The sequence below is a fragment of the Ascidiella aspersa genome, chromosome 4, assembly GCF_963924565.1.
Source record: "Ascidiella aspersa chromosome 4, kaAscAspe10.2, whole genome shotgun sequence".
Classification (NCBI taxonomy): domain Eukaryota; kingdom Metazoa; phylum Chordata; class Ascidiacea; order Phlebobranchia; family Ascidiidae; genus Ascidiella; species Ascidiella aspersa.
This window is the reverse complement of record NC_139450.1, coordinates 14,074,624-14,091,941: the sequence shown is the minus strand read 5'-3', so window position 1 is coordinate 14,091,941 and position 17,318 is coordinate 14,074,624. Positions and strand designations below refer to the sequence as shown.

General features: G+C 34.5%; 1 protein-coding gene across 2 annotated transcripts; it reads left to right on the top strand.

Moving 5' to 3' along the window:
• The first annotated feature begins 5,427 nt into the window (after positions 1-5,427).
• Positions 5,428-15,937, top strand: LOC146148051 (ABC-type oligopeptide transporter ABCB9-like). 2 transcript variants are annotated; one of them, XM_083386614.1, is made up of 12 exons: positions 5,428-5,977; positions 6,343-6,642; positions 6,936-7,139; positions 7,212-7,417; positions 7,646-7,843; positions 9,966-10,116; positions 10,983-11,152; positions 12,000-12,173; positions 13,066-13,231; positions 13,524-13,660; positions 14,294-14,472; positions 14,701-15,937. In XM_083386614.1, the coding sequence occupies exons 1-12, from the start codon at positions 5,461-5,463 to the stop codon at positions 14,891-14,893; spliced, it is 2,595 nt and encodes an 864-aa protein (XP_083242740.1). In that variant the 5' UTR covers positions 5,428-5,460; the 3' UTR covers positions 14,894-15,937. The 2 variants fall into 2 exon arrangements, with proteins under 2 accessions (XP_083242740.1, XP_083242741.1); XM_083386615.1 differs by lacking the exon at positions 9,966-10,116 and adding an exon at positions 8,337-8,487.
• The last annotated feature ends 1,381 nt before the right edge of the window (positions 15,938-17,318 follow it).

The window sequence follows — 17,318 nt, the reverse complement described above, 5'->3', positions numbered from 1 at the left end:
TTCGTCGTCGTCAGTGTCAGATCCTTGATGTGCCTTTTTGCTCTCCTTTTTGCCGTTGTTTATTCGCATTCTGTTGACAGTTTGCTTTCTGACCAAATGCTCCAAAAGTAAGCCTATTACGTTTAGATTTTTTGCTTGATTTTTTAAATACTTTTCATCGTGATGATTGACGTAATCTCGAGTTGAATTGTCCGTGAAATGACGTAAAATTTCGTGCGACAAACTTGCATCGGTGACCCATTTATTATTCATCAGTGAAGGTGCCGTTCCTTTTGATGGTGGAGGAGCAGTATTGTAAAGAGTACTATGAGCAGCAACAACAGTTTTTGTGGTGGTTTCTGGGGGAAAATCTCGCGCACCTTCTGAGATCCTCATAGCTTGCAGTAACGGGTCGTGCTTGGGCTTTGGGTACAAGTTCTTGTAAAATCCGGCGGTTTGTACTTTCCGCAGCAAATCTTGGGGGGATTTGAGGTGGCTTGTTTCTGTGTTGCGCATCAGTGCGACGTACCCTGACGTGAGTAACAGAAGTCCGAGTGCAATTACTCCACCGAGAACTCGAAACAAGAGAGCACATTTCATGACTGCAATCAACAGAAGGTACAAACAAGTCAAAATCTCACTAATCATTGGTCACTAGTTTACCTAAAATAAAAAAAAACAGATGTGTTATGACTGTTACGTTGAAAACAAATAGGTTCTCCCTATACTGACTAAACTTCAGAAATAAACAGAAGTGCGTTTGAGTTGTAGATCGAGTTGTTCAATTGACATTCTAAATGCACGCAAGTTTTTCCCTTTGAGATAACGACTGTAGCCTCCTGATACGGTGTTTTTACAATCTTTAAATCTTAACCTTTTTTTCAAATCGTTAAGCTAAAGTAAAATGACGAACAGTATATCATGCATGATTTAATACAGTTATTCTAAATTATTATGTTCACTTAGTTTAAAAAAAAATCTTTTTATTTTTGTTATTAGGCATTGTTCTGCAATTGTTTTTGTTATAGGTACTGGTCTTGGGAACAAGTAAATTTGTAGTCGAATCTTTTTTCAACGCATGTTTTGCAAACACGCACATTGCAAAAGTACACGTAGGACCTGTACACCCGAGTTTAATAACGTTTTGTCAATATGAAACTTGTGTTGTAAACAAGTTATTTTAAAATGACTTAAATCCAAGTAGAGTCATTCTCAACAAATAAGTCAAGTTCGTTATTTAACTAGTCAAGTTCGTTATTAATTACTTCATTCCAACTTCAAGTCTTTGCCTTTGCACGTCGAACCCAAGTCAAGAATGGACATAAAAAAAGTAATTTAAATTAGTAAATTTATTCCACTGCAAGCAACATTTGGCATAGCAAACACGACAAACAAAACAAAGAGCAGCCAAACATTTTACGTCTAAAATGATGACAAATAGCTTATTTTTACGAGCAATTTATAAATAAGATATCTAAGGTATAGCCTACATGTAAGTCATTTAGCTAAAAAAATAAGTCAAAGTCAAGACATTTGAATACAATTCTTTGAGTGCACTTCAGTGAATAACTTCAGTCATTACAATACTGTGTGAAACATTAAATGTATAAATGTGTGGTCTATGGCAAGGGTCGGCAACCCCTGGCATATCAGCTAATAAAAAAAGCAAAGTTAGCGATCAACCGAACAAACACGTAGGCTGAATGTTACAACATAAAAAATTCTTAATCGGTCTCAAAATACGAGTAAAACAGCTTGCTTTCGTTAGGACGAGTGTCATAATTTCAATTTTGCTTTTAATGTCACGCCAACCGTCCGGTTGTTACATTTTTGCAGGCAATAGAATTTCATAAAGGCCAGTAGCGCTCGATATCTATATGAATTCGAATAAAATATGTTGTTTGTTTTGTATCAAAAAATATGTTTTTCTTTTAAAACGCATCGTTTTCCTGTGGAAGATGGCTCTGTGATTAATCGTCGATTGGATTGTTTTTATAATTAACCTACTTGTTGCTGTGGCGAAATAGTTATAGTGCTTGCGTAAAAAGTCTATGTTCCATGAGTCGTGAGCGTCTTTGAGGGAAACCAAATAGTTGTTGATTTCAATTTCCATTATTACAAGCAAACGTTATTAGTCGAGTTCGCAACATGCAATGTTCGGTGCGGGGATTTCCTTATTAATTGCCCTGCTCTATTAAAAAGCATTTATATTTCGAAATTAGCACTCTACAATGTAGTGCAGAATGTAGAGTCTTCATTAAGGTTTACTCTTCTGTGTTAACTATGTAGGTATTTTACTACGGACATCACTATTTCGACGCGCGGCTTTCGCAACAGCACAGCAGCAGAAAACATTTAAGTTCGGAAGTAGGCTACATTGAACCCACAACGGTATGGCTGTAGAGAATCTTCGCAAAATATTTTGCAATGTGCAATTAGATGTTCGACTACCTCGTTAAAGCTGGAAAAACATTTCGGAAAGCAACATATGTCACCTGTGTTGTTATGAAAGGGACAGATCCAAGGGGTACGAGGCCATACCTCCCAAACTGTAATTTTGAACTGTTTTAACTAATACGTAAAGCAAATCCTTATTAACTTAACAAAATGTATTTTATCGCCCTTCGCGTGAATATTTAACGTCTTTTGCCTAGCAAACGTTAAAAGGCCCAATTCAAATTACAATTTTGTTAACTTATACCAGGTGTGTTCAAACATTTAAATCGACGGGCCAAATATGTGTGGTTTACATAACTGGACAAATGCGAGTTACCACCGACAACATATATTAAACCAATTAAACTTTGTTATGGTAAATTTGTGGATACAAGGTGGATAAATTGATTATGCAATTAACATGTCTTATTTGAATGTTCTTCAAAAGTATAGCTTACTCGAGTATTCGTTTCGCGGACCTAAAACTTCGCTCTGTATTTGACCCGCGGGCCGCAGGACTTGGAAACGATAAATATTATGTCGTTCTATTAATTTTTTTATCGCACATTTTATGTCATTATAGGCTAGCCTCAAAACTTAAAATATAGCCTAATTAACTAACTGATTTAATGCATTTTATTGGCGCTTCGCGAGAATCTAATATGGCTTTTTATCGTGATAAAAACATCTACAACCTAAACTTTTAACAACATACAACCAATTAAATTTTTGGCGCCTAAAGAAAACACAATGTTTTTTGTGGAACCATAAATGCGTATGGTAAATGGCCCGCAACTTGTTTGCCAAGATCTTCTCGTTATTGAAAAACAATACGTCACGTCTCGTCGAAATAAAAATGTTGGCAATGTAACCCTGATAATAGTAATGTTGTTCGCGCCCTCTTTAAATGTATTTAGACTCGATTAAATTTGGAAATTTGCGCTTTTGCCGTTTCGCCGAGAACAGTAAGGTTTTTAAAGTTACTCTTTTTCGACCTAAATTTGTGACGTTATCGAAAAACTACGGCAATGTTTTTTTGCATTACGATCCTAGCGATTCTTCTGGCCTTGCGTTTGATCCATGGTTGCTTGCGTTTCTGTATAGTTTTTAGATGCACCGCAATTTTTTCATGTTTATTCGCCACCGCTGTTCTACTCATAAATAAATTGTTATGTAAATATATAAAATATATATATATGGCTTAAAACATATTAAGTGTATACATATCCTATATGTACATCAACTACAATTTTAAAACACCCCTTTGTTTGCTTTTAAGGCTTGGAAACGCCAAATATCCTAACTAGTAATAAAAAAATATATCAATAGACAATATACTGGGAAAGTCCCGTTATTTCTTTGCCTTATGAAATTCGTAGGGAAACCACCTTTAACTATTGCAAGCCTTTCCTTGGAAATACTTTGACCAAATGTTGGAGTCTCAAGCAGGCTAAGGTATGACTACATGCTTAATGCAGCTGCTTATTTGGGTTGGGATGCGGATTAGCGTTTGGAATGGTGTGGGTCAAGTATAATTATATTTAATCTCCAAGGTTAAAACACACATAATATTATTTAAATTAGTTGTATTGTTGCGACACGCCTCAGTAGCTGCATTAGGCATCATTTGTTATCTTATCCTGCCTGATATTCTAACAACCTTTGGTCAAAGTATTTCCCCTTTTCTCAGTTGCTCCTTTAGGCCCCGACAACAAAAAACTTAATCATCCAATAACGGCCACAACTTATGACTTCGTTTTGTTTGAGCAGTGAGGCGATGTTTATTGATGTTTCACCTGGATTTATGTTTTTTAAAGTTTATGCTTTACAATAGCTTTGTATCTAGAATAATTAGAATATTAGATTTTAAGGTACATGTAAAAAATAATCACAACATTTTAAATATATTTTTAAGTTAAAAATGTATTTTACAGTTGTAAAAACTGGTAATAAATAACAATGTAGCCCCGCACTGCACAGTTATACTTTTGAGAAGAAGAGGCACTGTTAATAAAAATGATAGTTATGTAATGTTTACAAAGCTAATAAATGTATATATAAAGTCAGTAATGTCAAATAACTGATGTAAGTGCTTCATAGTTTACATTAGGAAAGTGACAAGCAAGAAATAATTTAGAATGGAATAATAAGTATGTATTGTGGGTTTTTTCTACAAAATCTAGTTTTTTTTAATTGTATATAATCTTAATTTTTCTAATTTTTACTGGCAACCCTGTTAGATGTGAGGTTGTCCGGACTCCTTTGCATGATTACATTGCTTACTCTTAAATTTATTTACAAGCTTTTATGCATCCATCCTCAAAGCACTTTGTATATGATGCTGATGCTTAAATTGGGAGATTTAAGAATATGAAAACACTAAAAATAACTCTGTTATGTCATTACCAAAAAAGGAATAAGAATATGGGTACCTCCAATTATGGTACTAAAAAAATTAAAGTTAGGGGGTATTTATCTGGCAACTGGGTATAAAACTTTAAATTTTGCACTATTCGATTTTCTATGTTTGGATCAACGAGCAAAGCTCTGAAATACACAATTTAAAGCTCAATACCAATAAAAAAATATTTTTCCACTTGGAAATTTGATTTACAATTTGCCTGACATATGAATAAAATATTTGACTGAGGGTACATCTAAATATGAATGTTACATGCCATTGTTCAAATTAAAAAGAGTACAATTATTTAGTGCCACTCACTAAAACTCAGAAACTTTGAGTTATTTTTAAGGTTTACAAAATATAAATTGGAAACTCTTCATGTTTTTGAAATAAGAAAGAGCCTCTTATTCAAGTTTGAAGTTTGAGACCAGTAAGCTAATAACCCCTTTTGCATTAAATAGTATGTCAATATACTTCTAGTGAAAACTGTTCAGAAAAAGATTAGCAGTACTTGTGTAAAAATGTGTACTTGTGTAAAAATGTGTAAACAATGCCTTTTAGTTCAAGTAAACTATATATAATTACAATAATAGATTTATTTAGATTTTTCTGTTGCACCAATACCTGTGTTTTAAGCTGCAATGACTAAGATAGGTAATACACTTTTTGTTCTGTTGTCTCTTGTTATTGATGTAGCTGTATCAACAATTCTGTTTGTCCATGGAACAAAGTGGAACATATTCCTTTCCTCGATCGTTAACTACTCATTCTCAGAATCTTTCATTGACATTTGGTTGTGGACAATTGCTCGTGCATGCATCATAATTGGATGCTTACTAGGCACTTTAAGAAATCCAGAAGATGGCCCAAATAGATTAAAACAACAATCATGGATTGCCACTACTGTTGGCTGTTTAAACGCCTACTATACATGTATCAAGCTGCTGTCCTTCTCTGAACAACCTGGGTTTACAATAGGGTCTACAATGAAATGGTTCTGGGCTTTGTTTTCGTGGAACTTATTTGGAATAGGAATTTTTATCTACCAATGGAACTGTGTAAGTAAAGCATTTAACTTGGAAAAGAAAAGAACAGGCAATTCCGAGAAAGATGAAGAAACACAATCACTTCTTGGAAATGGTGTATCATCAAACAAAGGTTATTAACACTACAGGAATAGCGATATATATATATATATAATGTATATATTTATTTTTTTTGTTTACAGTAGAGAGAAATTGAAACAGAGATCTCAAAATTTATAACCTGAACCACCAATTCTTGTGAATAATAAGTAGAAAATTGTTATATAACCTGATTCAACAAATTTTATATAACCTGAATTGTAACCCATTAGCTTTTGACATCTTACAAATAAACCAAAGTGCTAGCAAACCTCCAATAATAAACAAACAGTTCACAAACTGGTGCCTGACATAAAATAGAACGACTGCGGCCCTGTCTAATTAATACATGTTAAAAAACACAGTATCCCTAGCTCTATAAATATGTTTACTCTTTAGGTTATTCATCAATAAATTCAACAGAACCAGATGGTTCTTTCGTACAGTATTCTGATGGAAAAAGCAATGCTAAAAGTAAAAGTACACCCTCAAAGTCTAAAGGCAAGAAGGCTTCCGGAAAGAAGGAAGATGAAAAAGAAGAAAAAACATTTTCAGAGCTTGTTAACAAAGCAACACTTGGAAAAATGTTTTCTTTTGTTGTACCTGATTGGCCACTTATCTTGACAGGCCTAATATTTTTAGTGGGCGCATCTGTTGCTGAGGTATTTTTACCCCTCTTTACAGGAAAAGTGGTTACAGGTATGTACATGGTGTGCTAATTTTAATCCTATGTTTATATTTTTTATCATAAAAATTTAGGAAGATCTATGTTTTCTTTTATTTAATTCTTGAAAAAATAGTACACGTAGTCTTTAACTGAACATATAGTTAAATATTCCATATTGTTCTGTAAAATTCATTTCAGGTAGGAATGTCTATTTGTGGACAGCCTAATATGAACATGTGTTTTATTAAAGAGTTGAGAAGTTACAGATTTTATAAACGAATCAATACTTAAAATTTTTAAGAACCATTGCTTTAATATATGTCAGGCATCGTTGTAAGTGGTGATCGTAGCATTTTTGCTAAGAACTTGGTTGAGATGGCCGCAATATCAATGGTTGCCTCAATATGTGCCGGTTTGAGAGGAGGTTGCTTCATGGTGACGATCCAGAGACTAAATATCAGGGTCAGAAATGCACTATTTTCTTCTATATTAAGCCAGGAAATTGGATTCTTTGATGAAGTTCGGACAGGTGGATTTTTAATAACTTGCAATTTGTCAAAACTTATTTTGGTAACACCTATGCGTCTATGTTTCTTAACAGGAGAAATCACATCACGCTTAACCTCAGACACCACTACAATGAGTGACACTGTTGGGCTAAACTGCAACATTTTCCTAAGAAGTTTAATAAAAGGATTTGGAGTTTGTGTCTTTATGTTTGCGCTGTCCTGGCGTTTGTCTGTTGTTACATTTATGGGACTGCCATTGGTTTTTGCTGTATCCAAGGTTTATGGCAAGTATTATAAGGTAAAAAAAGTTTAATTATTTAGTAGCTTTTTTAGCAGATATTATTATTGTTTCAGTTTAGTGAAGTTTTCCGAAAAATATATAACCCAATTTGTTGCCAGTGTTCAATTTGATGACATTGCTGACCTTATAAATTAATATTGTGTCAATCACTTTTTTATGGAAAGTTTGTTTAGTATGCTAAATATGTTTTGTCATTTGGTGTAGATTTCTGTTGTTTTTCTGCAGAAACTTCAAGAACAAGTGCAGGACCGTTTTGCATATGCCAATGAAGTAGCAGAGGAGGTTTGCTCATCGATGCAAACAGTCAGAAGTTTTGCAAATGAGAATGGCGAGAAAAAACGCTATGATGATAGATTAAAGGATGTTTATCAAATTCAATTAAAGCAGTCAATTTCCTACTCAGGTTATCTATGGTCTACTGAGGTATACTTTCTTGCTTATACAATATCTAATAATTAAAAGCAGTGTACAATAAATTGATTTATTTTCTTTCTAGTAATGGATGGTGTTAAATGATTATTGGAGTATTTGTACTTCATAGGTAATTTCCATCACTAAAATGCTCACAGTAAACCACATGCCACATGTGGTCTATTGTGTAGTTAAAAAACTAATAATTATTAAATAAGTACAATTTTGCAAACATGTTATCACGTTTTTATTATATTATTGAATCTTCTAGGTTGCTACACTATATATATGTTGTAATTATAGTAAGGTTATTTATTTTATCTTAAATACAATTATTTATTTATGTGTATATAATATATATTTCCTGTTTTTATTAAAATAAACATAATAGGTGAATGTTAAACATAATAGGTGAATGTTAGGTGTTTTCTGTTTGTCCTTGTAAGAAAACTTTATTTAGCATTATGCAAATTATTGACCTGCCTCTGAATTTATAATCATTTAGTGCTTTGAACTTTTTCTGGCTGTGTTTACCCTTTGGTATGGCGGCAAGTTACTTTTTGATGGCTATTTGCCTCCTCAAAACTTCATTTCATTTGTACTTTACCAAGAAGAGCTTGGCGAATGCTTTACCGACATTGGCGATGTCTACACAGGTTTATTTTATGATTTGCATGCAAGGCATGGATAGTTAGAAAAGCTTTCATGCGTCTTGTTTTAATTTGGCAAGTGCAAGTCCTTGGTTTTTCATTTGTTTTTTTCTTTTCTTTTTCTAACATTTTTTCCTTTAAAACTTTTATAAGTTTTTGAAAGCCAAATACTTACTGCTCAGCCCTACTTTATGTATGGCATTAACTTTTATCCCAGATGGTAAACATAATCCGTCCATATAAAAAATGTCTGTGTAGGCAAGGCAAAACCATGTATATTAAACGTTTTATAGATTCAAAAACATGCTCTATATATGGTTTAAAACTTGTTTTATATTTCATGCATACTTTAACACAGTAATCTGAAAAATTATGATCTGATGAAAGTGATTATGTTGTATAATTATTAACATGTGAGGGCTTTCTTAATGTTTTTGGGTTACGTTTCTTAGCTTCTGCAAAACCAAAAAGCTGTCTTTTGTCTCTTTTTGCACCTGGGATGACCAAAGACGCTGGTTATTTTTTTATTTTGCTTTTCTCTATTGGTTCAGGTTAGCTAGTCGGCAATAGTGTATTGGACACTGCAAATAGAATAGTTTATTTCATATGCAGAAATAATTTTACAATGAATCAAGGGGTGTACACAGTAGAAATAAAGGACAGTACACAATTGACAACACAAGTGCACTCTTCTTTCATTTTTGTCGCTAAAATTATTGAGTTAGTTTCTTGGCAAACTTTGCTAATACAAGTGGAATTATGATTGTACCAAAATGAATCATACATATTTCTTGCTTTTGATTTAGGCTTCCAACTAAAAAAGGTAATAAGTGTACACCAAGCGGTTGCACAGCTGGCGCCTGGCAGGATTGTCTACATTACATGTGTTCGCTTTGTGTCTAAATGTTCGCGTTCGCTGGCTGTCAGTTGGTTGTTTCTGCTTAGCATTTTTACCTATTTACAACATAATACCATCACTATTTTATGACATCATTAATCATTACGGAATAAAAGGGAATTCCCTTGGTTGAAAATTCAGGACCCCCTTTTTTGAATATCTAGATATGCCTGTGGTAGCATTCTTTTTATCCATATTCACTTTGGAGAGCATAATTATCTTCATTCCAAGGTATGTTGATTGATGCCTTTTAAGAAATCAATTTCCGAATAGATTTCCAACAAAAATCTAAAAATTTAACACTTATGGAAAGAGTATTAATGCAGCTCTAGAAAAATATATGTTCTGATATTTTTTAGTATTCTTTTTATCCATATTCACTTTGGAGAGCATAATTATCTTCATTCCAAGGTATGTTGATTGATGCCTTTTAAGAAATCAATTTCCGAATAGATTTCCAACAAAAGTCTAAAAATTTAAAACTTATGGAAATAGCATTAATGCAGCTCTAGAAAAATATATGTTCTGATATTTTTTTTGAAAATTATTGAGCTTTACTGCTTAGTACGTTTCTGGTGTTTTGTAGATCACAGGTTTGCTGTTGGTGGTCGGTGTACTTTGGTACGGTGGCCACTTGGTGCTCTCCAATCTGATGGGGTCTGACAGCATTGTGTCTTTTGTTTTGTACCAGTTCACAATGGCGGACTGCCTAAACAGCGTTGGTTCTGTTTACACAGGTGTAGTAGTTTAACTTGGCCTTTTATCAAGTTATGATTTGTATAAAGACTCAAACTAAAATTTCTCAGATCTCTATATTAACTAAATTGGTGAGAAATGTAACTGTGCCACTGTGCGTAGGCACAATTGAAGGAAATGGTTTATTGGTATTTCAGAAGTTTTAGAGGCCTATACACTATGTACTTAAATCTGTTTAGCAACTCCGGAAATCTGGTTATATATTTTCCATGGGTATTAAAATTATGTTAGCCTACATTAACTAAAATATGACTGCTCTCAAATACACTGCTAATCAAAATTACTCTGCTTGACATTAAAAAGTTACATTTTAAACTAAAACTAACTTGTTGTGTCTTGTTACTACAGCTTGCACCATTTAGCATTCCAGATTTTCAACAGCCTAACAGATACTTATAACTTTATGCAAAATATATATTTTTGCTTGGTTGTGTGTGCAACCTTTTAGTATTATATTTTTCAGAAAACTTAAATAAATTGGTATTTGGTGTCATAACAGCTGTGTTTGAGATTTTTAATGGTTGACAAATCAACTATATGCTTTCTTAACATGATTGATATGTTGTAATTTGCATCTTATTTTTTTGCATTGCCATGTTGTTTGCAAATATGGAGTAAATCTGTTTCAATTTATGTGATATAGAAAAAAATCAATAAACTGTACAAAAGCTCAGCAAAAACTGCATGACTTATATATTTTGTCTTTTTATTTTTCTTAACTAATAAAACAGCCGTGAATGTATGTAGTGCTCCAATTTATAGGTATGTGTTTAATTTACACTTCAATTATTTTTTTATGAATTGCAAAATAACCAAATATCCTGTGTCACATGCATTGTTTGAACAGGTCTCATGCAAGCATTGGGGGCTGCCGAAAAAGTATTTGGTTTGATTGATCGCACACCAAAGATTAGCACTGAAGAAGGCAAACTGGAACCCCCAAATTTAGAGGGTCACATTAAGTTTGAAAATGTGACTTTTACGTATCCAACAAGACCAGAACAACCTGTTCTTCAGGTACAGTTAACAAGTTTAATTTGCTGTGAGTGGATGTTCTGCCAAAAGGCAGACTGAAGTATTTTTATTCTACTAAACCAGTGGTTCTCAACTGTAGTGCCATTTGTCCTCAAGGGTGTGGAATTTTAATAATCTGATTTTCACTCTCAAGTCTTACAACTTTTGTGTAAGATTAGAGTGGAATAAATTATAACTTCCTACGTTGTGTAGAGTTGACGTGTGTTGTTCCAGTTCTGTTTATTGAGACATTCTAGTGAATTACCTACGGAAAAATCTTATTGGGGTGCCTCAGTCTATTTATTATTTCTGAGGGATGCCGCTAGCCATAAAAGGCTCAGAAACACTGTACCAAACCTTAAAAAATGGGGAAATTAGGGGTTTCATTGGCTGAATAACTGAATGAACTATATTAAAATGTTCAAAAGTTACTTATTATTACTTCTATTGTATGCAATGTTAAAATAGCACCAGTCTGCCAAGTTCCCATCACAGGGCTAGTGCTATTTTTTTAGTAATTTTAGCCGGTGTTATGTACTAAATGTTTTTATCCTAGTATTATGCACTGAGACTGCAGATATAACTCAAAGATTGTTTAGGTAGCAATTTGCCCACAAACACTGCTTACATAATACTAGTGTTTTTCACAATATTGCAGTTGAGAAAACAGTTTGCGTCTTGAGTGAGTAAACATTGCCTGGTGTCCCCAGAGAGCTCGAGAAATGGGAATTTTAAGTAATAAAATTCATCCACCTCATGGGGCCTTATACACATATGACCATTTTATCGTTTTTGCTTCTACCTTGCCCTATCGCCGACGTAAAGGTTTAGCGCCGTTTATCGTTCGTAGGACGTAAGCTTCGAAGTCCGGCCAGGTGAAGTGGTGGCTCTGGTGGGACCGAGTGGCGGTGGCAAGTCGTCCTGTGTCAAGCTCATTCAGCGATTCTACGACTGTACGTCGGGCAGTGTGCTGGTAGACGGGCGACCCGTCAACTGCTATAAGCACGATTATTTGCACGAAAAGGTTAGTTCCCCATCTCGGGCTTTTAACTTCTTTGAATTATGTTTTTATGTGCTCTGTAAAAAATAAAGTGAAAAATAAAGTGCTTTTTTCCGTATAATTTCAGAATCCCGATTTACAGTAGAGCTTGAGTTATTCTAGTTAAGTTTCAACTGCTTGCGTACTCATAAACTGTATTCTTTATGACCGAAATTCTACAATGATAAAAGCGGATAAGGAATAAATTTAAAACGATTGGTTTAGATAATTTATGTTTATAATCCGCTATCGTGACAAAAACTGACATATAATAATACCACACTACACATAATCGTAAAGTGATGCCATTGTTTGTCCCTCGACATAAGTTAAATGTAAGTTAACACTTTCGTACTTGTGCTGTCTCTCACCAATTCAAAGGCGAAATGCGAGTATCTATCACAAGAAGTATCCCATTCCCATGTTCCAATTTCATCAAAACAAATCGATATCCTGTAGCCAAGATTAAGTGTGTTGTAATAGGTAATTAAACACAAAAAAATAATTTATGCGTTATGATTCCGCGCTAATTGCCTTTTTCAGTGTAACTAGCAAAATTTTAGACAATATATTGGTATCCCTAATTTTAAGGATGAATATTTAGACTGCTTTAAAAAAAACGTAAACATGAATCATTTCCCATAATAAATAGAAATACATTTCCAGTATGAAAAGAGGCATGCTTTCTGTAAAATAAGCAACCGTGTAGTAAAAGCAAAATAATATCGTTAAAAATATAGAATAGTTTAGCTTGTGCAGATACAAAGCTATGTTATAACTGATAGAATAATTTGACGCTATTGTACGATTATAGTATATACATTTACAGCACACTTGCAAATCACATTATCATATTAATAGGTAAATAATATTTTAGATTGCTTTGGTGGGACAAGAGCCAGTGCTGTACGCGCGTTCGATCTCCGAAAACATCGCTTACGGTCTTGAAGGGCAAAAATACAGCGAAGAAAGTATTCAGCAAGCGGCGAAAACTGCCAACGCGCACACTTTCATCTCGGAGCTCAAGGACGGATACAAGACCGGTAGGACTGTGGTTGAATAGGTAGAATATGTAATTGGCCTTCACAAAGACTGAATAAAATGAGATCGATGGCTATATAGTAATCGGTTGGGGATTTGTTACGGACCTCTTGTCGTTTTTTGCACAATGCATTATTTGTATTACGGCCTTAGGCGGAATTTTTGAACTGATTTGTTGCTGTATCGTCCATATGGACTTTGCTTCCGCAGCCCATGGTTGATTCGGATAGGGACGGGAAACGATATACCAACAGCAGCATATTGTCAAATATCGTGAAACCCGTTTTGTTGCAGAAACTGGCGAGAAGGGAACTCAGCTGTCTGGTGGTCAGAAGCAGCGGGTTGCCATTGCCCGTGCCTTGGTACGAAACCCTCGAATTTTGCTGCTCGACGAAGCAACCAGCGCACTTGATGCCGAAAGCGAATTTCTGGTGGGTGACAAATTCTAAAATATTCGCATTTAACATACCATGACATTTAAAAAAATGTTTCGGCGAAAAAAAATGAATGTGTTGCAAAATAATGACTCGCAAGGCGAAACACCACTGACAAAAACTTTATGGTTACACTTATTAGGACGAAAATACAACTTTAGGATATTTTGAAAATAACCAGAAATGCTGCGCATGACTGGCGTTCTGGCGGCAACGTGTAGGCGTTAATCGTTTACTAAGTTTAATGGACAAGTGGGCGTAATGTGTTCCCAACCACTCGCCCTTGTTGCTTACCGCTTTAGCGTTTAAAACTTTATCAATCTGCTCAGTTTTGATACATTGCCATTGGAATTTAATTAATATGCGAAATTTGTTTAAAATGCATTTTTTTTTAATTTCCACTCCGCCTATTGAACATTCTCTTTTTTGTAGCAAAACGTGCCTGGATCGTATTTACAATCAAGTATATGAAGGGATGCCTGGTGCAAAAAATTGCCCCTCAGACACTCATAAAACCTATTTATCCCAGCTTTTAAGCGATGCAGTACAAATATGATGCACCTGTTGCACCTTAAATTGTGAATGGCATACAGAAATTTAGGAAGGTTAAACAAGATTATTCGAAATTAGGTTCAAGAGGCACTTGAAAGAAGTAAAGCCGACCGCACCGTGCTACTGATCGCACATCGATTAAGCACAGTCGAACGCGCTGACCGAATCGTGGTGATCGTAAAGGGGAAGGTTGTTGAACAGGGAAGCCACCTGGAGTTGATGGCCAAGGAAGGGTTGTACTTCAAACTTGTGCATCGGTTTGTTGACTGTGTTTTATCTGATATACCATAACAATATTTTGTTTTATTTTTGTTAGTTTCACAAGTTTCTGTACCCCAAAAAAATGACTTTAAAGACTTTTGCTGTCCCTATCCCTTGTTATTAATGAATTTATTATTTTATGCTTTAGTATTCAGAATGTGTACTGCTGTATCAAATTTAAATGTAAACTCTTAAATTTAGTTTGTGGTTTTCTTGCTTTATAGCCAGTTGCACACATCGACTGGAGATGATGAAAAAGCCATCGACCAATTACCCAACGACGATGACGTCGCAACCACCTCGCATACGTCATCATCGCCAGTGATTTCGTTGAGACGCAGACGTGGCGTGTCGGAATCCAGCAGTATGGCGTCATCATTTGGCAGCTCGTTGGGAACGAGCCTTCCTAGAATGTAGCCTGAAAAAAAACACGTGTTTGTTTATTAATCCTATGTAAACAGTTTTTACTTTTATGATTTAAAATCACTATACTAGGCATTTTTAACCAGTTCGTAGGACTACCACGTTAACTTTTTACCCTTGATGTTTAACGTTGGGCGCTTAAAAAAAACGCAGATTGTCACTTGTTTTCAAAGTACATGTTGTGCATTTTACTGTTCGCTGTTAAATATGTTAGGTAAAACATTCCTAAACTTTTATTGTTAGAAGGCAAGCTGTAAGCTACGTGTGCACTATTATTTTATCAGTGTTTAGTTTCACTCAACAAATTTTCTTTCTCATTTAATTAGATTTTGTTGGAATCTCACCTACGCGTAGTGTATTGCTAAAGTACGTTTTTTATTACGTTACTTTTTTATTGCAATATGTTCATCAGTTGTTTTAAAGATTTGCACTTTTAGAATAGCCTATTGTTACTATTTGCATACGCTCGTAAAACGGTCATATTTAAACAGTTTTATGTCCCTGCACATTACCTGTTTTTAACTAAAAAATAATTGTCAGTTTTTACACAGATAGTGGAATATTATTATTTAAAAAAAATTAATAGTAATATTATGTTATGCACCATTGTTCATTAATTGTTCTAGACAAGTTTATAAGGTACAGTAGTTTCAGATTTATATGTTACATTTAAAATATTAATGTGACAATTAAGCCCCAAAACATCTGATACCGTAGCTACTTTAATAATCCTCATTTTATTGATATGCGAATGGATATCGTTTAATGCCGAATAAAGTATTAGATAGACATGTTTGTGTTATAAGGACGATAATTGCGCAGTATTTATCTGTTAAATTTCATCGAAACATAGAGTCATAGTAACATTTTCATTTGAGGGTCAAGACCATTCTTTTTAGGCTTTGTGGACGGGTAGGCGAAAAAATGGACGGGTAGGCGAAGGCAATAGGTAAACAACATAAAAAGATAGTGTACGTTTGAATCTCGTTTGTTTGCGTGCATGCCAATTTATAATACGAATAGGCTATTTTCTAAATATACGAAATGTTTTGGGGCGCATATGACAATAAACAACTTGTAAAAACCATTGCCTTGTTTTGAACCTAGGCACATTCAATGTGGCACATTAGTCTAATTGCGCAAGTGTTTATTTAAAAAATATATGTAAGGATGTACATCTGGCTAGTTCAGTTTGGCCAACCAATAATTTAACAATTCATCTGTGCTGATTAGTTATCTGAGTAAAACGTTCTAACCCAGTGGTTCACAAAGGGAGCCACTTGGCCAACTTTGGGGGTATTTTAAACTTTAGGGAGGAAATTTGTTCCAGGGAGGAAAAGTGGATGAAAATGGCTAACTTTTTATTATTTGATAATTAACACACATAACTAACTGCACAAAGTTTAAATGGGAACGTCTACTTAATAAGACTTAAAAGTAGCCTATATATGTGAAGACAGCATGCTGCTTTAACTGTGTTAACCTACGTCACATTAGACTCCAGGGTGTCTGTTACATACCCTACTGTTTGTTTGTTTTAGCATGGTTGTGATATGTAAAAGTAAAGTAAAGAAATGGTAAAACATAAGGTTGCCTAAATCCAGTATATATTTAAAATCTGTAAAATGCCATAACAAATGCTCGAGAGCGACTTTTACCAATTCATTCATTTAGAAAACATCTAGTGTGGTTGGATTCACAAGTTAGAGCTAACTGCTAAGTATGCCAAATAACCGTTAAACTTACTTCTTATGCACATTTGTGAAGTCAAATTAGTGCATTGTCCAAGACCTCAAAGTCTAAAAGTCGGACTTTTTGATCCTTGGTATGCACTAACTGCCGTGTGGGCCTAGACCTTTTGGCTTAGATCTGCACTAATTTCTGACAGATGGGGTACTTTGGCAATATTCCTTTTTGGGATTTTTTTGGGAGGAATTACCATTGTTGAAGCAAAGGTTGAAGTCTTTAAGGAAGGAATACGAAAAAAAACTTTGAGAACCACTGTTCTAACCAAAATGTTACTTTTTGGCAGGGAGTCGAACCGGAACCGAACCGGAACTTGATGAACCCGTTTTTGGTCAATTTTTTCCGAACCGTAACCGAACCACAACTTCTATTTTACAGATTCAAGTTACGCCATGTTCGAAATTTTATGAAAAAAATATGAATATTGAATAAAAAATCGAATAAATTATTCTCTACATTTTTCGATCCACATTTTGAGATTTAACGCAAATTATATTGTATCTGAACCGAAACTTTATGAACCGGTTTTGAAATAACGATGTTCGAACCGGAGCTGAACCGGAACTTTTAAATTACTCCGAACCTAAACCGGAACTGAATCGTATTCTGAAAAAATCCTGGAACCCGAACCGAACCTGAACCGGAAAAGTAAAACGGTTCGACCAATACCTAT